This window comes from Aythya fuligula, chromosome 1 (assembly GCF_009819795.1).
Source record: "Aythya fuligula isolate bAytFul2 chromosome 1, bAytFul2.pri, whole genome shotgun sequence".
In the NCBI taxonomy this organism is placed as follows: Eukaryota; Metazoa; Chordata; class Aves; order Anseriformes; family Anatidae; genus Aythya; species Aythya fuligula.
The window spans coordinates 35,812,685-35,836,417 of NC_045559.1; the positions used below are offsets into that span (position 1 = coordinate 35,812,685).

The following is a 23,733-nucleotide window of genomic DNA, read 5'->3' on the forward strand; positions in this document are numbered from 1 at the left end:
TGTTCATGATAATGTTTGCTATGAGTCCCAGATACATTTCTGACAGGTTTTGGAGGAAGACAGATATTTACACAAGAGGGAGCAGGACTGTGTTGTTTGGTTTGGTTTCCATGAGGTTATCTTCAGGGGCACTCCGAAACAACACATCAATGCCCCCCTTCAGTGGAGGGAGAAGACATAAATCTGGAATTCAGCTGGACAAAAGGGATTTTTGTTTTGAACATGTTGGGGTGGTTTTACTTTGTGTTGTCACAGTGGGAGTTTTGAATGTGGTGTGATCAGAGAAAGAAACAGCTCTTGTACCTTGTATCCACAGCCAGCCCCAGAATCACACACTGCGAATAGTGAACTGTGTGTCTGCATCTTCTGATTATCTGAGAGAAGCCTGGGGTGGACTGTTTTTACAGCTGTGTACCTAGTCTGTGTGCTTCGTTAACTGGTCCACTACTTCCAGGGAATAAGATGCTTCTTATTTAGAAAAAAAACAGCAAGCATTTCAGAATATACTACCTGTCACCATTCAATTTAAATAGAACCTGTGTGGCACATACCATTAGAAACTGTCTGTCTCAAAGGCTTTCCATTGCTATCCATTGCTCTCTTTCAACCCTAACACTTCATATACCTTGCAAAAAGGAAGACAGTCGAGGCAAGATTTTTTCTACCACTACAGACTTTGAACCTGTCATAGCTGTGTTAGTTTATTTTTCTGTGCCCACACGGCCTTCGTACACCAAACAGTTTCCTCACCTACCAAGTGTCTTGGTCTTTATTTTTGTGGGAGCAGGGAGAGGCTCCATTGCCCTTGTGAGAACAGAGGTTACCACAACTTCTGTAGGTCACAACCAAGTGTGTTAAGACCAGAAAGCATTCACATTTTTATTTAAAAGGATTTAAGTACTCTTAATGCTTATTGCATTCGCTTTCTGATGAACAGTGAGAAAAAGAGTAAACATTAAGTTGTTTTCAAATGTGGGTTTTTTTTAGATAAATACCAGTGTGTTTTTGTTAATTGGTGGCAGAAATTGCTATAAAAAGAGGGACAGGAAAAAAAATATAAATAAAGTTAATCTTCATGTAAAACTTTGTGAGGGCAGAATGTCACGCATTTTATATGGAAATGAAATGTTGCCAGTGAAAAACCTCTTGAAACTTAAATACTTAGTTATGGATGTCAAGCATAATTGAGGTTACAGCTGCAAAATGAACCTTTCCTCAGCACAGCCACTGAGGAATTCCTTTACATTTATGCATATATTTTCAATGAAGTAGACCATTGTGATTTAATGCTTTCCCTTTTGGAAATGCATTGGAAGCAGTGCAAAACGACTGACTTTTAGGACAATTTGTTTTAATTAGACTCATGAGAACAGTGTAACTCTGTTGGGGCTTATGAACTATTTTAGCTAAAATTGGGTCCAAATTCTGACTTCTCCAGAGCAAGCATGAAAGGTAGGGCAGAACATAAAGAATCCATTTCATTATGGGTCATGAGTCTACATTCCCAGCAAAGGTAGTGGCCACGATTGCTCAGAGCAGCACTCCTCAATCCAGCAGGTAAAACAGGGTGGTGAGGAAGGGAGGAGAGTTGTGCTGTGCTTCTTTTCTGCCCCGTTGTAGAAACATGTTGGGCCAAACATACGCAAAATATTTGTAACAGGAGTTGCAGGTAGGCAGAGGGTACTGAAGCTGTGCTGAATGCTTGCCGTAGTTCACCTTCAGTGCTTGAGGACTGCAGTTCCTCTCCTGGTGTGAGTTCTTGTACGTGTTCATAATAGTTGATTTCCATATATACATACCTGTGCAATTGTGGCCGTGGACTCACCTCAGCTGCCCAGACTGTTTAGCTTCTGCCGGAGTCATTAAAATTCTTGGTTTCATCTCCCTTGCCTTAAATTTGATATACTAAGATGCCAGGGTGGATGAAAATTTACATATTTCTTCCTTCTAATGTTCATCATTTTGATCCCTTGCAGCCAGCAGCGTGCATTTTCTTCCAGACATAAATATTACGTAAGAAATTGATTTTACTGCTTTTCCAGACTATTACTTTAAAAGTTGAAAACTGTATTAGGAGTTGTCAGCTCTTTCTGAAAAAGTTTCTACAACATGACAATTGTTTCTTTCCCCAAGTGACGGTGGATACCATTGTGTTTGTCCTCCTGCAATGCCTTCATAAATAGATACGAAGCAGCTGTAAATGGCATTGCTGAGTTAATATATACGTATCCTTGAGTTGTATTGGACTCATCTACCAAAGTGGAAAGAGGCACAAATTGCTAAATTCACCACTAATTCATATTCTCGTAGATTACCTGTCAGCTGCAAATTGACCATAAAAATTGCATCTGCAAGTGTAACTCATTCCCATTTGATGTTCAACGTGTGTGTAAAGGAAGCATTAGGCACTCATTCTGTTACTAGGAGGTGTCACTCCAAGTCGAAGGAGTCTGTCACCCCCACACAGCAGCACCACATTGGATTTTATCCTTCAAATCAGTTATCCTAAAGGAGAGATCTTACATTACCATTATTTGCTTTCTTCTTCCTCCTTTACACCACCCTTGCCTGTGAAATATGCTTAGCTTGCACAGTACTGGCTATGAGGTTAGCACGATTCGTTCCTTGCTGAGAGCAGTTTTCTCCTTCCACATGTTCTGATCAATAGTATCTTCCCTTTGCAAAATGTTTGCGTTTCTTTTGTAACTACTGAGATTGGCCAGGAAGGATACCAACAGAGGATGGTTAAACAAGCACAAATCAGAACCCGTGTTTCTGCTTTCTGAGCTCTGACTGCTCCCAGACTGGATCTTCTCTTTGCTGAATAACTGCTTCACCACCACTGCAGGAGGGGCCGTTTGTAGGATCAGACCATGGCCAGTGCACTTGTAGTATCTTCAACTAAACTGGATGATAAAGGCTTGTAACTGTCCAGTTGGCCCAGAGTATTTGGGAACAACTGCAATTGCTGTCTTGCAGAAGTCTTTTGTTCTCCATCACCAAAGCACTGAATTAATATATGTTTGAATATTTATTGCCTTTTACATGCTCCACTACTTCATGATTATTGCTTAATTAAACTTCAATTTGACTTACATTTTCTTAATGTTATTTAGGATGCATGTATCCCTGCCTTCATTTATAACTCAGTCTTGTTTTATTTGCATTTGGGGACTTCTGTTAGTAATTATGTTTTCTTCCCTCTTAAGCTTCCTTTCCTCTTCAGAGGCAGATTGTTCACTTCTAATCTGTTTCACATTAGAGTCTACCTTGGCAAAAACCTCGTCTTGGGTCAACTCATCATCAGTCAGGTGGTTAAGATACGTTATTTCTCAAGCAAGAGAAAAGCGTACGCTCATTGACTCAGTGTAATTCTGCAGTAAGCAAAGGTGGCACCTCCTCTCCAAAACGGGTTCCAGTGTTTCGTTTTTCCTGGAGGTTGAAAATCACATCTTTACAGGAGGGCTGAGTAGCTAGGATTTATGCCCATCTCCTGCTGCTGGGAAGTGGACCTTAGCCTGTGGCTGATAAAGAGGCAGCTAGCTGATACTTTTTTCATTTATGCAGTGACAGGAGTAAGCTGGATTCATTCTCCTGGTTGTGGATTTGACCCTCATGGCTGAGACAGGTCTGGATGTAGGTATGTCAGACAGGAGCTCCAAAAAATTTGCTCTGCTCTGAGACATGGGAACTAGAGAATAAATAATTGTCTCTAATATTTATTTTTAACCAGTGGTAGTCTTGATTTGAGGTTGGTATTCGTGTGTCCTTCACACAGATCTCCCTTCCCTGCCATAGTTAGAGAAAACACAATAGTTCTGGGTTTGGCCTTCCCGGAGGTTTATCCCATTGCTTGTGCTTGAGAATGGGAATCAAATCATATAATTGGAGTAATTAATCAGTTTTCAAGTTTCCTGATTTCTATTTTTGTTTGGCAACTATTGCATTATTTGGACAAGTTCTGTAATATTAGTACTTCAGTTTTCTTAGCTGAAAAGTGGGAGATTCCTTTCTGTGTGCTGAGGTGGGAATAACTGCAGTTCTTGAAAATCAGAGTAATACAGAGGGCCTCAGCCTCCAACAGGAGCACTGGGAGAGGGAAGACACTGTTATATACACTTTGGTACTAGGAGGACACGGTGGCAATACACTTTAGTACTGGGACTGCCAGTGGCTCCTTGCAGCAGCCAGTTTGTATCCTGGATGGCCATTTGGTCTTGGGGTCCCCTTTGGCCATGCAGGCTGTGCAGGCAAAGCAAAGCATTGCTTTCTCTTTCCTCTGCATGGGAAACAGCAGAGCTGCAAATTCTTTCTGTCTGGATGCAGAAAGAGCTCTCTGTATTCATTCCTTCTTTCCCACATAGCCAAATACCCATGCACTGCATGCACACAAGCAACTATTAAATTTGGCTCCTCATTTAAAAGCAGCATGCAAATACATTATTTCGTATCTCCTTTAAACAGAGTCAGTGCTAAGAAAGATAAACAAGCCTTTTGAAATAGTGCGGAAAGCACACAAACTTACCCCTTGGCAGAGGTTTGGGTTTTCAATAAAGGGGCTTTCACAGAAATTGGGACTGGGTTACCAGGAAGGTATCAGCAACGCACACGCCTCGTCCTTGCATCTGCAGCTTGTAACAGCTTCGGCGTGGAGGTGACCTGCCAACAGCAGTAATGCCCCTACTAGGGCAACTGGGAGAGCTCAACACATGGACGCACATCCAAATTCTCTGTGCCTCCTCTGCTGGTCCGTGGTGCCTACAGGGACCGGTTCCTGACTCACACATCCTGTCAGCCATGTCTGGGAGCTGCCTGAAGAGCTGCATTTGGCACAAAGCAGAGACTGTCCTTTAGAGAGTGTGACGGCTTCTGTGCGGTACCTGCCTGCCAGTGCTGAGACTGTGTCCCGTGCTGGTTTTTGTTTATTAGTTCTGACAAAGCCATCACACCCGGGTGGGCAGCACACTGCTGGAACGAGCCACCAGACCCACCTGGGAGTCAGGCCAGTGCTGGTGTGAGTTCAGTGGTGACTGAACCTGGGTCAGGGCAGGTCTCCAGAAGTGGTTGGAAGAGGCAGGGCTGCAGCACGAGGAATCAGCCTGAAGAGTTTTAATGCAGAAAGCAGATCTGTGTCACAACTTCTCTCCAGCTTCCCATGTCCAGCACACAGGGTGGAAAGGCTCAGGAGAAGATGAACCATGTCACTGTGCAGACGTGCTGCCGAGGCAGGAGTGTTGAAAGAAATAACTAATGCACCTTGCTACCTGAACCCCGTTCCATGGAAAATCCACATACACACACACTCAGAACCACCAAAACCTACAAAGATTCACAGACAGGCTTGGCAGGGGGAAGGTCGGGTGAGTTGGAGACCACAAGGCACCACTAGCAGTAACGACTGCTGCTTCTGCTGGAGGAACGGGAACTGAAGATACGGTCAGGCTCCTTCCACTGAGAGCTGCTGGGTTTAGGCAGGTGGAGAAAGGCCTCGTGCTAAAAACAGTGACCATGAGCGGTGCAGAAGAGTAACGTGGCACTCCAGAGCAGAAGTGAAGCTGCGTAGCATTAGCATGTCTGAGATGTGGCATGCCCTGAGAAGAGAGAGAGGAGAATTTCAATTGCTCTGCGGATCCTAAATGTGCAAACAGCTCCTAGGCATAGCAGGCCCCTGCCAAGGACTCCTGTCCCTAACCAGTAACCAGAAATATTTCTTTTTGATTTATATAGTTCAAGCTTAACAGAAACATAAAAATAAATTTCAAGTCCCGTATTCCATTTGAGGAAATGTAATGGCTTGAAGTGATTTTCAGCTAGAGCTTTGGTTCAGTGTGACTCACTAGGTTATAAATTACACAACATGACAGCAGCCTTTTTCCCCATGAGTTTTGATGCAGTCAGTGGTAGCTCACCAGGGCCAGGATTCCAGTGTTCACCTTTAGGATTTTTCCTCCTGCAAGTGCTTCTCTTTGCTATTTCTGTGCTGAATGCCACAATCCAAATGGATTTCCTTTATACCAGCAATGGTGGACAGGTCTGTTTCTGCAGAGACTCCCAAGAAGCTGTTACACCCCATCCCCAAATCTTCTGTTCCCCAGCACATTAGTGGTGCTGAGCCAGGGGATCTCCCATAAGCACAGATGTAGGAACAGCTTTTGCCCCTTAGTTTACTACACTGTCATTTCCTAATGAAGTGCAGCACTGCTATGTGGTAGACAGAAGTCTCTCAGCTGATACTCTTCTTATGCTTCATTCTTGGTACCAAAACACTAATTACTAGACACCAGTAGGTCTTCTAAGAAACTAAGTCAACACACACTTTGCATCTACAAATAAATGCTGATTGGGAGAAATAGGCATACCAGAGAGCAGGAATAAACACCAAGAACTCTGAGTACAGTTAGCACATTTTAATATATTTATTTTAAATGTCTACTGTTAAATATAACTTTTTTTTTTATTCAAATGATTTTTTAGCTATTGGCATCAGCTCCTGTTTCTCATTTCCAGATTTTTGAATATCCTTGTCAATGGCAGTAGACAGTATTTCTCATCTAGTCTACTACGATTTTCCCTAGATGTTATTAACTGTAGCATTCTTTCTTGGTTAATGGAAAGAGCATAACCGAAATTTTAGGTTGTTTCTGACAATGGCATTTATGTAGAAGACACATTGAGTAAAAACTTTACAGATTACTTGTTTTGAAATATAATTTCTTTTATCCCATCAGTACCCCACTTGCAGTCACATAATCTTTCTGACCAGCATAGGAAATAGTGCATCCTTGTTACAAAATATTGAGAACTGATGCTTTTATTAAGCTGACTTTGTTTTGCCTGCTTCAGAAGAATTTTGGTGGATTGCTATAAAATCAATCAGGAAGGTACATGGGATCTTTGTGTTTGTTGTCTACACCCCAAACAACTTAAGACCTTTCTCCTACTTTGTCTATTAAAATTTATAGAATTATAGCCAGACAGTTCATTAAGAAAACTAATTAGACAAGTTCACAGATAAGAATATTGTATCGGATATCCATATTCAAATGAATGAATTCAATGAGAATGAACCTGTATTCAAAACTGATGGCAAGCATGTTCCCTCAGGTTATTTATGTTCTGATATTTTGGTTTCATGAGCTGCCTAGCTCAGCAAATGGCACAGGGTTTGGGAGATTTGCCACTTCTTATAATTAAAGACACTACTTGGACATTATGTGATTTGAATAAGAGGAGGGAAGACTTTCAGGTATTATTTTTTAATAATACAAAATGAGAAGATATTGTCCAGGGACATGTTGAGTCAAGAGTCAAATTAAGTAAAATGACTAAACGTTATTTTAGACCATAATATGAAAGGGAATTTAAAATACTCTCTTCTGTTTACAGGAATAGACAATCTCTATGAGAGGGCTCTTCACATCCGCAAACTCCTCCTCACTTTGCCCAGGTCGGTCCTTATAGTGATGAGATACCTCTTTGCCTTCCTCAACCAGTAAGTGCTTTATAATTCCTGGAGGTACTGTACCTTTATCTGCCTTCCTCTGCTGGTATCGACATTCTTTGCATTTACTCATATTCTATGTATTGTTTACATTGAAGCTCCATTTAACACAAAAGATGATCTTCTAATTGGCAATGAAAATATGTGGAAAATGCCAGTTTTCATTCAAATTAAAAATCCATTTGTCCAACAATGAGCAAGGTTGTAATAAGACAGATTAAAGTGATATCTGAAATGGGGAGTGCAGGCTACAGTGATAAAGCAAGAAAAACAACAAATATGAGTTGTAGTTAAATTTAAAATAATTTATATCATTTATTTATTTTTTTCCTCATCTAAAGATGGTTGTAATTTCCTGATGGAAAATTAAACAGTATATTCAGGCAAAACAGGCACTACAATCTAGCCATTTGATGCTAGGCACTGCCAGGGTGAGATATGTATTTCTTTGTCTATTCCCTGGTAGTGGGGCTACCAGCACAGAGAACATATATCCCTGTGTATGCTGGATGGATCCTGGCACTGCAAAACACAGGCAGCTGCTGGAAGGAGGGGTGTGTAAGAAGGGGAGAGAGGTGTTCATGTCTTTATGACACCAAAAAAACTATTTTATTCTCAGAGGGAAAATAGAAGACTGTTTGGGTGACTACTCTGTGTTTCTCTTTCCAACCCTTCATAGCCCTCTCTGGTTTTGCTGAGACCGGTATTTTCACTGCAAACTTTTCTTCCTGTGCACTTTGCCCTGATTCTGGCTCTTTTCTTTCTGCTGTCATGTTGTCTGTTTCCCCTTTTATCTGTTTTTGTATTGCCTTTTTCCTCTTTTTTTTTTTTTTCTCTAAATTTTCCCCCTGCTGATTCATTCTGTCTATGCTACCTTCCCCATTTCATCCTTTCTGTCTGTTCCTATAGAAACAGGGTCTTTTCAGCCAGGTTATGTGTGTGTGCCTGCATTCACAGCTATTCCTATTTCCTTCTAGTAATTCATGAACCACTTTCAGTCAATATTTAAAAGAGAGGCAGAGATCCAAAGTTTTGTGAAAGTAACTATTCACTGAAAACATGAATTCATCCCTCAGTAGTGACACCACGTAAATAGCTCAAATGCTTACATTGCAGCTTCTTCTCCACTTAGACATATCAGTTACAAGAGGTTGTACTTAGTACATGGTCACATTAGCTACGTCTATGCTTTCTACCCAGGAATGCAATTCAGAAAGAAGGTTAAATCTCTTTCTGCACCCAGGCTGCCTCTGGTGCAACCACAGAAAAAAACATTCCCATAGTCTGACTTCCTGCAAATCCATTTCTGCTTTTTGCATATGTTCATGTGACCTGTTTGGCCACATAAAGTCATCACGCCCCATGGCTTGAAGTCATCTGGTCTAGCCCCCTGCTCAAAGCTTCCAAAGTTAGATCAAGTTGCTCAAGGCCTTATCCAGCCAACTATCTCAAAGGGCAAACAACACACAGCTTCTCTGGGTAGTCTGAGCCAGTGCTTGGTCACACTGAAAAATTTTCTTCCCGCTTTCAGTTGGAATATCCCTTGCTGTGACTGGCAGCTGTTGCCTCTCATCCCTTTGCTGTGTACCTCCAAGAAGAGTCTGTCTCTCTCGTGCTTGTAATTTTGGTGGTCGAAGATTGCAGCTAGATTCCCCTTCTCTTCTTAAGCTGAACAAACCCAGTGCTGTTGACCTCACTTTGTACACCAGATGCTCCAGCTCCCTAACCACCCCAGTGGACCTTTTCTGGACTTGCACCAGTGTGTCAGTTTCTCAAAACTAGACCCGGCACCTCATGTACAGCATTGTGAGTGCCAAGTGGAGCGGAGTCAGTTCCCTTGACCTGCTGGTTTTGCTTTTCCTAATGCAGCCATGTGTGCAACTAGCCTTCATCACCAGAGGACACACTTCTGAATCACAAGTAACTTCTTGTACAAGCCTCCAGTGTTTTTCACTGGGAGCTGCTATGCAGCAGTCAGCTCTAGACTGCAGTAAAGTACCTTTCACTCCTTTGTATTCATCCTTGCTGAACTTGATGAAGTCCCTGTTAATCCAGCCCTCCATTTTGTCAAGGTCCTTCCAAATGACAACCCTGCCCTTTAGTGTATCTGCTGCTCCGCACAGTGTGGCATCATCTGCAAGTTGGCCAAGTGTGCACCCCATATCACTGCCAAGGTCATTCATAAAGATACTGAACCATCATCAGCCCCACCAGTGACCCCAGAAGAGTATTGCGTGTCAGCAGTCACCAGCAGCACTTCCCATGTTTGACAATGATGGTTGCCATGTTTTTACACAATCACCTTGTACACGTATAAAGGCTGAACAACCTTACATATCAGAAGAGCAACATCTCCAATCAACGCACAGGATATGATAACATCATGGCATAAAAAAGTCAGACCGTGGTTAATTTTACAAGATAGTTATAAAACGAGTCATTTAAAGGTTGGCCTCTTTAGTTTGTATTGTTTGTTACAAGACACTCTCTAAAATTCCCTTTCTAAAGGGAAATAACTGCTGCATTTAAATGCAACCAGACATACCAATGCATATGCTGCTTCAGAGTGCAGAATGGCACTAAAGTAAAGGGTGTCCCAGCAATTCAGGGTCTGTTAAACTGGTCCTGCACAGAGCCACACAAAAGCCAGCATTTCCACTGAAAATTTCAGTGTTCTAAAATGGAGGAATAAAGATCAACTTGTCAAACTTGTCATTCAAAATCAAAATTGAAAACTAGTCATGTTGAATTTTCTGTAGGAAAGGAAAGCTGGCAAAAGTTGATTAATAAGAACAATCAAAGGTTTTTGTTTTGTTGCTTCCAAAATGAAATTCCTGTGGGAGTTTCTGAGCAAAAGGCAAGATGCTCAGGGCTTTTAGGTTCTGTAGTAAAAATGGAAACTAGAAGTCACAGGAGACTTTGCAAGATCCAAGAACTTAGTTACCTCCAGAAGACAATTCAGTCTTCCTAAGTTATATACCGAGTTGGTGTAAGACTTTCATCAAGGCCAGATGAGAAATGATGAGCATGTAGTACCCACTTAGGATGCAGTCCCCTTGGGCCTCCAAGGATAAGCACTGATGAGATAGAAGCAGCAGCAGTTGGTGCATTTTATATTAGCCCATTAGGTCAGTGTATGCTAAATACGCTAGTGAAGGAACACATACATATACATGTACATACAGATATGTGGTATAATGTATATAACCTACTGAAGAAATCCCCTTTTATGTTTTGTTATGTAGGGTTGTGTCAAAGAGAACAGGAAATCTCTGAATGGGGATGGAAAATGAAGTTTCTCCAGTTTTCCAGATAAGGTTAGTTACAGTGGAAAAGTCAATTTTTCTTGATTTTTCTTTTTTAACAGCCTTTCGCAGTACAGTGATGAAAACATGATGGATCCATACAACCTGGCCATTTGTTTTGGGCCAACCCTGATGCCTGTTCCAGACATACAAGACCAGGTGTCTTGTCAGGCACACGTGAATGAGATAATCAAAACTATCATCATCCATCATGAGGCTATTTTTCCAGATGCTAAGGAACTTGATGGCCCAGTGTACGAAAAATGCATGGCTGGAGATGACTACTGGTAAGTCAGAATATTATCCTTCTTTCTCCTTAATGAAATCATTAGACTGATTGCCTGGAAAACTCCTGTGATATAGAATAGCTGTCACACACAATAGAAGTATGGAAATAAATGAGAAATAAATGAGAAGAGCATTTATGTTCACATAGGAAAGTGTTAGCTGTAAAACACATGAAGTAAAGGCAATTATGGTGAGACTCCCTACAATATTTTCTGGAAGAAGATACCCTTGTATTCAGCCAGATGATGCCAGAATTCCCAGTGTACTACACAAAGCCCACAGCCAGATAGGAAACTGGCTGGCTGACTGAGAACCACCAGTTCACAAGAAACATGAACAACTTAAATTTCAGTTTATGATGCCTTCCCCCTGCTCCTTTCCTCTCTGAGCCACACACACTTTTCATAAATGAAGGGATTCCATGGTTCTGATAACTTCTTAACAACAGAAGTTATCTGAAGCAGAGGTATGTAGACTTACCCAGCAATTGTGTATCCCTCGTATGTCATGCAGATCATGCTGTATACATCTTTACAACATTATAAGAATAATTTTAATCGGCATGGGAGTGGCATGTCTTTGATATTTGTGGAAAACATCAGTTACCCCCAGTGGACTGCAAAGGAAAGGGGCTGGGGTTTAATGCCCATTGAAGCATCCTTTTCATGCTCTGGTTTCTCTTTCTGCTTGACCTTTTGTTTCCCTCCAGTGACAGCCCATACAGCGAACATGGTACATTAGAGGAAGTGGACCAGGATGCTAGTACAGAGCCCCATACCAGTGAAGATGGTATGTGCATTACGTTATTGTGTATTCCATACGAGTAAGTCTTACAGGTGTTTTATGTAGGAGACCTTCCTTTCCTAGTTGTGTCTTATTTGAAGCACAAGGATTTCAGTCCCGGTGCGCTGTAGCAAAACCAGCATTTTTAATCTCTTGCGTTCTTTTTCACTCTGATGCATCTGTGTTTGGCCAGCTGTTTCCTTGTCATCTCCTGGTTTGTCCAGGCACAGGAAGGGCAAGACAGAAACTATTTGAGTCAGCACATACTATTTTCTGATATAAAGTTACTTTTAGCGACTCTTTATCTTTGGTCTACAAAAGCTGAACTTATCAAAATATGTCTTTGAATATTTTAACTAAGGGATATCTGTCATTCAGCATACTCTATTTTGATACAATTGTAAAAGCTGGAGCCATCTAAAGGGTTTTTAACTATTAAAAAACATGCATTTACACCACCCAGTAAAACTTCCGAGCAAGTCATTTGCTATAAATATCGATCATAGATGCTATGACAGTTGTAGGTACTGTAGATATCAATGAAAATCTTGATGCATCTCTGTTATATTAGCTCTTTTCAGCTAGGTTTGCTAAATCATAAAGGTCTATTTGGCTGTGGCATATTTCAGTTAGGCCATCCTTCAGATGTACCTCCTGGTAACTTTTGCTGGCTTTTAAACAAATATAACAGAGGGAAGGAAGCATCAAAATTGTTAAATAACTGTTAAAGAACTACTACGTTTCCCTGACAATTGGTAGCCAGTTAGAGGAAAAAGATGGAAAATAATGCTTCCTGTAGAGAAGAGCTGCAGCGTGAGCTCACTGCATGTCCGGTCAGCAGGCGACTGAAAGAGAGCAGCCAGAAACAAAAGCTGCCTCGTGTCCATCTCAGAGGATGCATGGAGGGAGGAAGAGGAAGAGACAGAGGGGGAGAGGGAAGGAAGGGAGCTACAGCAGAGAAGGAAAATTAAAAAAAAAATAAAAGTATGTCACCAGTAACAGCTGGGATGGCTGCCATCAGGAAGAGAACAGGAAGGTGTTCCTATAGGAAACCTAGCTGCCTTGGTCCTAATGCACACAAAGCAATGTAAGCAATTGTTCCAGCGTGGCTGCACCCGTCTGCTTTGTCACGTAGACAAGCTGACAGAGACAGATTGCCTGTCTCTTCCCCTTTCCCGGGGTGAGGAGGGGCAGGCAGAGTCTATCACTGCAGCTGCCTGGAGAGGAGGCACATTTGGGTGGGCAAGCATCACAGAAGGGAGAAAAAAATAAGGGAGGAGAGAGGTCTCTGTTAATTTTATGCCTGGGTCTATACCCCTGCCTGCACTTACTGTAGGGAATATTGTTTCACAAGACAGCCTGCACATGTTTTTGTCTCGACCAGCTCTGTAGAGCTAACTGCACCTTCATTCTCCAGTGCCACTAAATCGTGTGAAGAAGTTCAGAATTACCCCTTATTTTTGCAAGACAGTATAGATATGCTTTATAGGAAGTCCTTCTTCTATTGGAGGTACCAAGCCAGAGTAGTAGCCAAAGAAGCCTGTCTGCCCATCCTTTAGAGCATAAATGAGGTAGTGAAATGCCAGTGACACATCAGTGCTATATATAAGGGTCAACTGTGGGGACCTGAGACCAAAATGAGAAAGTGCTGAATGGACATGGAAGAGAAGTGTGGCTTTTCATCAGCAGTCAAAGGTGCTTCAAAACCATGCCTAGGAAAGATTAAAACATCAGAGGAACAAAAGTATGCACACCCTGGCTATGGAAATGTCACAGTGTGTGTCACCTGTGCCTCGTTTTATACCGCTGTTGTGGTGCCTGTATTACTTACACCTGTGTCCTTGATGGAGACAAACCCTGAAGAGAGAGCAGTCAACAGAAGGCTGCTCTGTTAAGACTGAGCTGCTCAATTCCTTTTTTTTTGTTCACCAGATTAGCCAGCAAGTTAATTGTCATTGCCCCATCACACCTTTTTAATCAATTCAGTGCTGAAAGGAAGCAGACATTTGTGTTTACAGCAAAACAGTTGTGAGCACAAAAATATTTGTAATCTAGGGAAATACTGTTGCAAAGATAAGGATGAGCAAGCCTGGGCTGCATACAAAACTCTGGCCTTCAGCTCTCAGTCTGCAAGCTTTAACCCATTCTTTTCCATGGACAGGAGCTTTCTGTTATAACAGTTCACTTTTCTAATGTTGTCTGTAGACATTAAATTAAATGCGTTCATCATCTCACGTATATTCCAGCACATAAATTCATGCAATTTGTTGGACAATTCCTTTTAGAAAATGTTGTTGGTAACAAAAGTGAGAATAGGTGGGAATTGTGCAGTCTGCATGCATACTGAATCTCCTGAGAGCCACTGACTGACCCGTGATGGGCAAAAAGAAAGCTTTCACTGAAGGGTCTGGAGTATTTTGGTGGTTTAATGTGACAGATTCACTGGTTATAAGCTGCATGCATCGCTGCCAGTTCTATGTGGAGGGAGAGAAGGGAGGTGCGGCATTGTTGCTGTACTGATCACATACAGTCCTTATGCATTTCACCCTGTTAGGAGATGGAAGAAGCAGGTTGTGTAAATTTCTTTTAATGTTGAAAGTCTGATTGGATTTATGCTAAAACATTCTGTCCATAACCACGATCAAACAGCTAGCCCTGTAGGAATTAGAGGGCTATTGAAACATAATCCAGAGGTTATGATCAGAAGCTAAAGGATTTATTTTTCTACTTTACTTATTGTAAAGATTTACTTGCTGTATAAACTTAAACTGCAAGTGAATCTCTCTGTGCCTACTAGAATAAACCCATCTGTATTTTCTGTTTAAGTAGTGCTAGGAATGTTTAATTACAATTTACAAAACAAACAGAGTTTTTTAAAATTAAAAAATGTATTATGTCTGTAGAGGTAGCAGGGAAAAGACAACTGGAACTTACAACTGAGCATATAAATACTTCATAACTGTTTAATTTTATGCATATAAGTTGTCTTTTTTTTTTTCTAAGGCCATTTGTTTTCATAGATTTGTTGATCACTGGAAAGAGAAGAGGGAAAGAGAAGGCGATACATTTTTGTGTGTTTTCAGGCTTTTTTTCAACATGCAGAAAGTATCCCTGTTAAGAATAACACTTCAGTTTCTTTTTTCTGCTAAATCTGGAAATGAAATTTGATTTGTAAAGTTCGGAACATTTGTACTCAAGCTGAAGCACATATATATATATATATATATATATATATCTGTAATTTTGCTACAGAACATTTATCTGAAAGTGCCTCTTCAGTAAAGATTCAACAGATGAAGGATGTTGTTTATGTTTTGCTCAAGGAGTTTTTAGAATATTTCCTTTGCCTTTAATTTGCTGGAGAATTTTTATTCGTATTGGAGGCATATGAGAAAGGGTGACCAGATTTGTTTTCAAAGGAAGTAAATGAGAATTTCCTGAGGAAGTTAAACAGATGGGTCATTTCTCTTGGGAAAACATCCATACAGTTGCTGTCAGACTGTTCATAGATAGCTCATAAACACAGGGTAAAAGCTGAGAGGGTAGTTCTGCTGCAAACAAAAATTACAGGGACATGGGAGGCTGCAAGTTACGGTCGTGTCTCCAACACAGCATTTTTACTGCTTTTCAGCAGCGCATGCTGTGATCGACAAATCTGTCCTGTCAACGCCTCGCAACATCGCTTTGCTTTCGTTGTTCCCCGGTCAGAGAATTGCTGTCCTGGGGACAGGACTTGGAAATTGCAAGGCTGCCGTTCTTTGATGGGGTGCAGAAGAGGCTAAGCAGATGGGGAGATAGCTTCTTCCTGGGGGATTTCAGGATGTGCTGTGTTCCCAACAGGCAGCGTGCGGCTGGGGTGACTGAGGAAGTGCACAGCAACAGCAACCCCCCTGAAAAGCACAGGGGGATATCTCCCCTCTCAGCCTCTGCTCCTTGTGCCCGAGGTGCAGAGGGCAGCCTCATGCCACCTTAATGCTGTCACCTCTGGAGGGAGGCTAAAACTACATCTGGCACTCCAATTGCAACGTTAAAATTAGCACTTGGGTGTCCTATGTCCTTCCTGCTCTCCCGAGCTGTTGGATCAGGGCAGCTCTACTTGCAGTCTGACCTTGGTTTTTAAGCCCCCTGCAACATAACATATCATCAAGTGGTGGTGGTAATCATAACAAAACTCAGGGGCATCAGTGAAAAGTGAGAACAAAGCTGGCTGATTAACAGAGTCCCTAAAGCTTTTCCTACACTTCTTCAATTTGTCCTAATTTTTCACTTCCATTCCTGTGGCTGAATCACTGGAGATGAGAGCTGGTGAGATCATACATGTCACCAAATACTCCTCGCTGTCGTAGGCAAATGCCCCCAGTTATGGACAGAGCAGTGCAATTACATTTCCCTCCAAGCTGTCAATTTTTCTGTCAGACATTACAATTCAGTACCACGCAGAATGTGAGATACAGATCCCAAATTTAGCTTTCATCACTTTGGCTTTTTTTGAGAAATGCTCGTCTGTCATTCGGTAACCTTGATACTAAATGGCTTAGCTTTTCAAAATGCATTTATTTCTGAGAGTAACTGTCATGGTACTTCGGTTTTAACCATTCAGGCTTGACCTATAAAAAGGTGAATTGCTATTTAAGATGTAAAATCTGAGTACTGTTTGCTACAGGAAAGTTCTGTCCATGTAACAGGAACATTCAAGCAAGGAAAATGCCCCTTTCAAAATAGTAAAGCCTGTCTGAATTTATTTTTGGTGCCATTAATAAAACCGTGCAAGATTTACTGAGCGTTCCTCTGCGAAGAAGCAGAATTTGTTGCCAAAATCTAACAAACACATCTCAAAAATAACATCATTATCCATACATAACCAGTTAATGCAGCTGTTTCCAATGGGGCGACTTCCTTCAGACATCTGAGAAAATACGTGAGCTGTACTGAGGTACAGGCAATGGGGCGTGCAGGAGACAGATTCCCATCCTGTGCCAAACTGCATTTGTGTAATACTACCGAGAGAGAAATCTATTTCTAATTTAGTCCATTAGTTTGTAAATAAAAAGACATTTAGACCTGAATGCTCAAGTGTGGGACACTGCATGGCCTGTTTAAATTAGCAGAGTTACAGGAGATGCCATAAGGAGCCAGCTCAGCCCAGTATTCATGGCCATCATCAGTTAACGTCAGAGAAGGCCAAAGGAAAATAGCTCTGGGCAACTTGGGGTTTTCTTGCTGGAAAGTAGGATTTCTTGTTGCTGTTGAGTTGTTTTGGTTTTTTGGTGGTGTTTGGTTGTTGGTAGTATGTGGGGTTTTTTTTGCATTTTATCATATTACCCTGTAGTGAGTGGCTGGCACCCTGAAAGCTGGGAGCTTACGCTTCTGAATTGGTGACCCGCTCTTCCACAGCCCATAACATACCTGCCATCTGACAACAGCGTGCTCATCCAAATGTCTTGTCCCTTTTAATTCTACCTGACCTCAGTAATACCTTCCTGTAAGGAATTCCCCAGGCAGCATGCGCGATGTGTGTAAAAGCAGCATTTTCTTTTATCAGTATTAGATTATTGTGATTCGATTTAATATTTCTCTCTTAAAGCGTGATGCAGGATAAACAGGCATGCTTAGTTTATTTAATCTTCCCAGGCAATGATGTCTTCCATACTTGTAATTGCTTTGTCACACCTGTACTTTCTGTTTGAGAGATACAGAACAGCTAGAAATGAAAACAAGACTGTATATTAGAATAAATCACTAATATATACACCAGAATTAAGGGTTTCCAAGGTTTTTAGAATGTCTCCATCTGTGTCATCCTTACACTGCCTTTACTTAAAAACATTTAAAAATAAAATAAATAAATAAAGACTATCACCACCACCCCAGAGCATATCCATCAGTAAGCCATCCAGCAGCGGTGCATTTTGAAGAATTAATGTGTTTCTTCCTAGAATAGTTGTGTTTACGTAACTAAAGTCATTTTTTCCAGTGTGCTTTCTATTTGCATGTGTGACAGTGAATTCTCCATACCCCTGTGTGCCACCTCTGGAAAGTTTCTGGTTTTATAGCTCCTGGCTAACCTAAACCCCCTGCAGTTCATCACTAACAGGAGCTCAGAGCACGGCTGCACAAGCAGCAAACCACGAGACAGCCTTCTGCAGGCTGGGCAAGTTATTAAAAATAGCTGCAAACTATAGCCTCAGTAAAGGTATTGTCATTATATTTGCGTACTGCGGGATGAAGTTAATTTTAAAAAGGCATTCCTGCACGAAATTTTGTCATAAAGGGACAGTGGCTTTTATTACACGCCTGGCTCTTTGGGGAATTACAGCCTCAGTGATTTTAATTTGCACCAGACAGAAAGTTGCTATGCTGGTCATTAGCCCAGATGTTAATTTCCACCTAAATATTGCTCTGGTTACATAAAGAAATTTGTCATTTCAGGGGCTCTACTTTGAGTTATTCAAACCAACAGTGTATGCAAATTTTAGGACAGTATTTTGCAGGTTTTTCTTTGTATTTTGAGACTGTGATAACAAATCATAACCTGTTTGGGCCTAAGCAGTTTTGGTGTTGTGTGTAAAAAAATAGACATTAGGGCTACAGCCATTTTATTGGTGTCTGGGGACAGCTCCAAACATACCTGCACTTCCCTGGCATCAGGAGGTGTCTGAACCAAGGACAGGCTACGGGATAGGGCCCATTGCCACTATCGGGATGAATTTACTGGAATACCAAAGGAAGAAAATATGGGGTTTTTTTGGTTGGTCAGTTGGTTTTTGTTTGTTTGTTTGTTTGTTTGTTTGTTTGTTTGTTTTTCATCCTTTAAAACCAGGCTTTAAGAAAAAGTACTGCTTCCTTACTTCTTGGTAGAGAGGCTTTGCCACACTGTGTGGAGACTGGCCAGGACTGCTGTAATCCATGCTTGACTTTAGAAAATCCCAAACTCTCTTGCAGACACCAGAGGGATTTGGGATGCTGGAGCAGGCAGAACTGCCTGGAGCAGCCTCCAGCCACGCCAGGACTGCCCCTGCATCCTTAGGCAGTCTGGAGCTGCTCACCTTACTCAACAGGGTGTCAAAAGCAGCTAACACAGGTTCAAATACTAGGTCTGAGCGTTTTGCAAAACAGTGTGTGTTCACCAGGCCCGCACACTTGTCATATAAAAGACAGAAATCCCATGAATTTAAGATTTTAAAGCCTTTAACACAGTCCAACACAGCAGCACATCCTTACTCATGCAGAAGGAAATCCTGTCTTCCTTCCTTTGCTGCTGCAGATGTTAAAGGCACTCCCGTTTGCTTTTCTTTTATCGCACAGTTTCCTCAGACCTCCAGTTATTCATAGGAGCTTGTTCGTCTTATCTTCAGAGGTCTTCATTACCTCGCCCCCATCCCACTCCCAGCCACGAGAGCCCTTCCAACAGGAGGCAGAGGCCTCTCTCCCAGCAGCAGCTATGGCAGCGTTTGGGTTTGCTGTGATGTGTTCTGCAGACCCCAAAGCAACCCAGATGTTTCACACTCGGGGCACAGACTGTTTCTGTTTCTTTGCAAGGGATGTATTATAACCACTGCTTGAAGTCTGCCTTAGCTCAGCTGATCTGCCAGTTCTGCTCAATAAGGGTGAGCACAGAGAAAATGCAATCGAAGGGTTTTATGAGGCCAAAATGCAGAGATAAGCCTGTGTGGGATCTGATAACCACTCTTTTTCCCTCCCTACCCAGAGTGTGAGCCCATAGAAGCTATAGCCAAGTTTGACTACATCGGAAGATCTGCACGAGAGCTCTCTTTCAAAAAAGGAGCTTCCCTTCTCCTGTACCATCGAGCCTCTGAAGACTGGTGGGAAGGAAGGCACAACGGCATTGACGGACTCGTCCCTCACCAGTACATCGTGGTGCAGGATATGTAAGCAGGGTCTCGCACAACAAGGTTCTCGGGGGGTACAAAAGCATACTGAAGGAATTAACAAGTAATTTCCAAATGGGACAGTGCTTTGAGGGCTCAGATAGGTTAAATTTTTGCCTTCTAAGCAGGATGGCTTCATCTTTGTTGTCCTGAATCGGTGTCTCTTAATCAAAAGTCACTAGTAGGTTAAACTGCTTTGTTTATGGACGTGTTCCCAGTACATTAAGAGAGATGCTGTTTCTGCTGCACCTATTTTCATTGGGCTATCTCTGTGCAGCAACTGCTGACAATTAACTTCAGAATAGAGAAATGCAGCCCTGAACTCTTACAGTATTAAACTGTATTAAATGTGTGCTTTGCCAAGGATGACAAAGTTCTTGTTTACATAAAGGTTGCATGTAAACAGAAACATAAAGAGCTCGATAAACAGAAGGACCGTAAGTGATTTTTGGAGACCTGGAGAGGCTGCAGTGCATTATAACATGCTTGCTTTTCTTAAGGAAATTCCTTAATGGGGATTAAAATCCGGGAGTGCCACTCGCTGTCACACCTAACTCACTGACCTCTTACCTCACCATGTCTTCTGTTCAGGGATGATACTTTCTCCGACACACTGAGCCAAAAAGCAGACAGTGAGGCCAGCAGCGGACCCATAACTGAGGACAAGTCGTCATCGAAGGACATGAATTCTCCCACTGACCGCCATTCCGACGTGTATTTAGGAAGGTAAGCTTGAGGATGGCAGGGCTTCAGTAGCACTACTCACAGCTCAGGTAACACAGCAATTACTTCTCCACATGCTTGTGGTGGGTCACCACCACTTGTGCTATGACCACTTCTTCATTCGTGCAGGCAAAGAAAGCGATCGGAACCTCCGCCTCCTCTAAGACGCCCTGGCAGAAGCAGTGATGGTCACTGCCCCGTACACCCGCCGCACCCCCTCTCTAACTCCTCCGTGGAGCTGGGTTCCCCCAACCTGGCGACTCACTGCAGCCCCAGGGCCCTCCTGCAGAACCGCAACCTCAATGCAGACAGCCCCGAGAGGAGGCGTAGGCCTGGGCACGGCAGCCTCACCAACATCAGCAGGCACGACTCCCTGAAGAAGATCGATAGCCCTCCCATTAGAAGATCGACATCGTCTGGTCAGTACACTGGCTTCAATGACCATAAGCCACTGGACCCAGAGTCGATAGCTCAGGTTTGTGTCTTTGTTTTTTCTGCTCTCTCTGCTTTCCTGAGGGGCAAATCGCAGTGAACAGCACAGCACAGAGCACGGGCAGTAGTAGGGGTGTGTGTGCAGGAGGATGTCCTACTTAGCTTTGTAAACAGAGTGCATGTGAAAGAAGATGCATTAAGGGATTCTGGATAGAGAAGCACAAGGGGAATAGACATTGCAGAAGCAATAAAAAGAAATTATTTCCTCTTATACCATAATGAAATTGTCTCCACCACACACACCGCTAGGATGATGTATGATTACAACAGTTATGTAAATCTGTGTGCTCTGATGAAGGCAGGCCTAATCTAACGTGCATGTAATTAGTGTTCAATTATTTCTGAATATTACGGTATGCAGAAGAGTGCTTTGACTGGCTAGTAACAGCCTTTGACATTTAGAGCACGGATTTACATTCCAGAGTCTTGCGGATATTTAGTTTTCATACAGCTCATATGTAGTTCATACAGTGTGTTGATCTGATGCTTGTAGTTGTTCCTAAGAGCATAAAATGCAAGAATTTGCACCAGCATAAATCATGGGCAATACTGTCCCTGTGTGAGCACCAAAGCAGTCTCATTCCTGGCAGCACAGAGATGAGAAGGACGGAGTAGGGAGCACCGTGGCCATCAAATCGGTCTTGTACAAAGCTGGTAACGGTGAGCTCTTGAACAAATTGATGCCACTGTCTTCAAAACTCAGGCTTTGTCTAGGTAGTATAACATGATTACTAGGGTACCCTGAGGGTACAGTATGATTGCAAAAGTATTTTCCAATAAGGCTGGCACTCGTGTTTTAAAATTTAATGTACTGACAATGCTTGGTTTCAAAGTCTGCTTCCAATGAGGGCCATAAGGGGCACGGTTGAGTCAGAAAGCTGAACCATGTACTAGAGAGTCAGGAAATCTAAGTGTTGTTACTGTTTTGTTTTACTCTAAGCTGTTTATTTAGTTTCTTGAACCACACACAGTGCTGTTTGGCTCAAGCTATTTTTTGTCATGCCTAAACTAGTGATAATTTGGCAGTGAAAGAATCTGAACTTTGTTTAACCTACATGCAAGTTACTGTGAGCAAGCAGGGCACAGCAGATATTCAATCTCAGTCGTATCTCAACTCCACTGAATAGTAAACTAGTCTTGATGCTTTTTTTCATCCTTTGTCCTGGAAATCCTAACAGAAAAAAAAAAAAAAAAAAAGAAAAAAAAAAGAGAAAAAAAAAGTTTCTTATCAAAGCTCACTGAACAATGGTATCTTAATTTTTTTTTCTGCTTAAAATTTAGCTCAGAAACAGGAGGAGAGAAGAGGTGATAGACACACAAGCCTGACTTCCTTACAAAACCTGGCTCATAATCCCTATGAGGCAGTACAGATCCTGACCACCTGAGGAAGTAGATGAGGGTTGCAATCAACTAAGAGATAACAAACAGACTAAAATCGTTACAGCTGTCATTACCCCAGAGATGACAGAAATCTTCACAGTTAAAAATGCTGCAAAGCAAATATCCATTGTCCTAACAGTTACTGAATAAAATGGCTTCCAGGTTTTGGCTCAATTGATTTTTTAACTCTTTAGATGAATGTTGACTCTCTAGTGCCACATAAACAGGTTAAATCTTTGTAATGTTAAGCGAAAGTTGCAGTCTTGTTAATTGCAGTGTCTTTCAAATAAGCATGGTGCAAATTGGCTTTAGCACTCCAGTATTCGTTGAAGAGAGGATGGTTGGCAAATTAACTGGTGCATGTTCCACCCCTCCCCTGCCCCTCCTGCTCTGTGCGTTCAGTAGCAGTGACTTGCTGCTCTCTCTGTGCTCTGCCCCAGGACATCGAGGAGACGATGAACACGGCGCTGAACGAGCTCCGCGAGCTGGAGCGGCAGAGCTCCGCGAAGCACGCCCCGGACGTCGTGCTGGACACCTTGGAGCAGATGAAGAACAGCCCCACCCCTGCCACCTCCACAGAGTCACTGAGCCCTCTCCATAGTGTAGTTTTACGGAGCTCTGAGCCCCAGATTCGCCGTAGCACTAGTTCTTCCAGTGACACCATGAGTACTTTCAAGCCCATGGTGGCCCCTAGAATGGGAGTGCAGCTGAAACCTCCTGCTCTTAGGCCAAAACCTATTGTTCTTCCAAAAACAAATCCTAGCATAGGGCCTTCCCCTCCTTCCCAGGGTCCAGCAGACAAATCTTGCACAATGTAGAAAGCTCAGCCACCCACGGTGCCCGGCTGGGGTATGCTAGGGAAAGGAATGGATTAACGATAGAAGTCAGGGCTCCATAACACCATTTGGTTCATGTTTATAACTGGAGAGGCTTTGTTTTTCAGTGTTTTTGAATGTATTGTCTGAAACTAGCTACATTAACATGGGCATTTGTATTTTGTATGGTTTCAATTAAAAGAAAAACTGGACAATTGTGCATCATTAAAAAAAGAAAAAACACAACGTAGACTTACTTGAAAACTTGATGCTGCACCATTTGTAATAAAATCAACACGGATCACAAACAGCTTGCCACGTTGTACCATATTTCACAGTCTGACTATAATTACGTAATACCAAATCCTGCACAAAACTAAGGGGTGGGGAGGGGGGTACCGGGGGAAGTGGAAACTCTCATTTCTAGGTCACCAAACCAAATCTCAAGCAGGTTAGTAAGAGCTGAAATCTAGCATGTGAGGATTAAGTGTCTGTGTGGAACGTGTAAGTCATCTCAGGCCACGTCTTACTTAAGACACACACACAAAAAAGAAAAC

The 23,733-nt window shown here is 42.2% G+C and overlaps 1 protein-coding gene across 2 annotated transcripts in view; it reads left to right on the forward strand.

The window, feature by feature from the left end:
- Positions 1–23,484, forward strand: part of SRGAP1 (SLIT-ROBO Rho GTPase activating protein 1) — a 147,413-nt gene extending 123,929 nt beyond the window's left edge. For both annotated transcript variants that reach the window (XM_032208281.1, XM_032208280.1), the window contains exons 16-22: positions 7,387–7,492; positions 10,869–11,093; positions 11,804–11,883; positions 19,586–19,766; positions 20,358–20,492; positions 20,619–20,964; positions 22,802–23,484. In XM_032208281.1, coding sequence (XP_032064172.1) covers positions 7,387–7,492; positions 10,869–11,093; positions 11,804–11,883; positions 19,586–19,766; positions 20,358–20,492; positions 20,619–20,964; positions 22,802–23,179 — 1,451 coding nt within the window. In that variant the 3' untranslated portion in view covers positions 23,180–23,484. The remainder of the gene's footprint in view (positions 1–7,386; positions 7,493–10,868; positions 11,094–11,803; positions 11,884–19,585; positions 19,767–20,357; positions 20,493–20,618; positions 20,965–22,801) is intronic.
- The last annotated feature ends 249 nt before the right edge of the window (positions 23,485–23,733 follow it).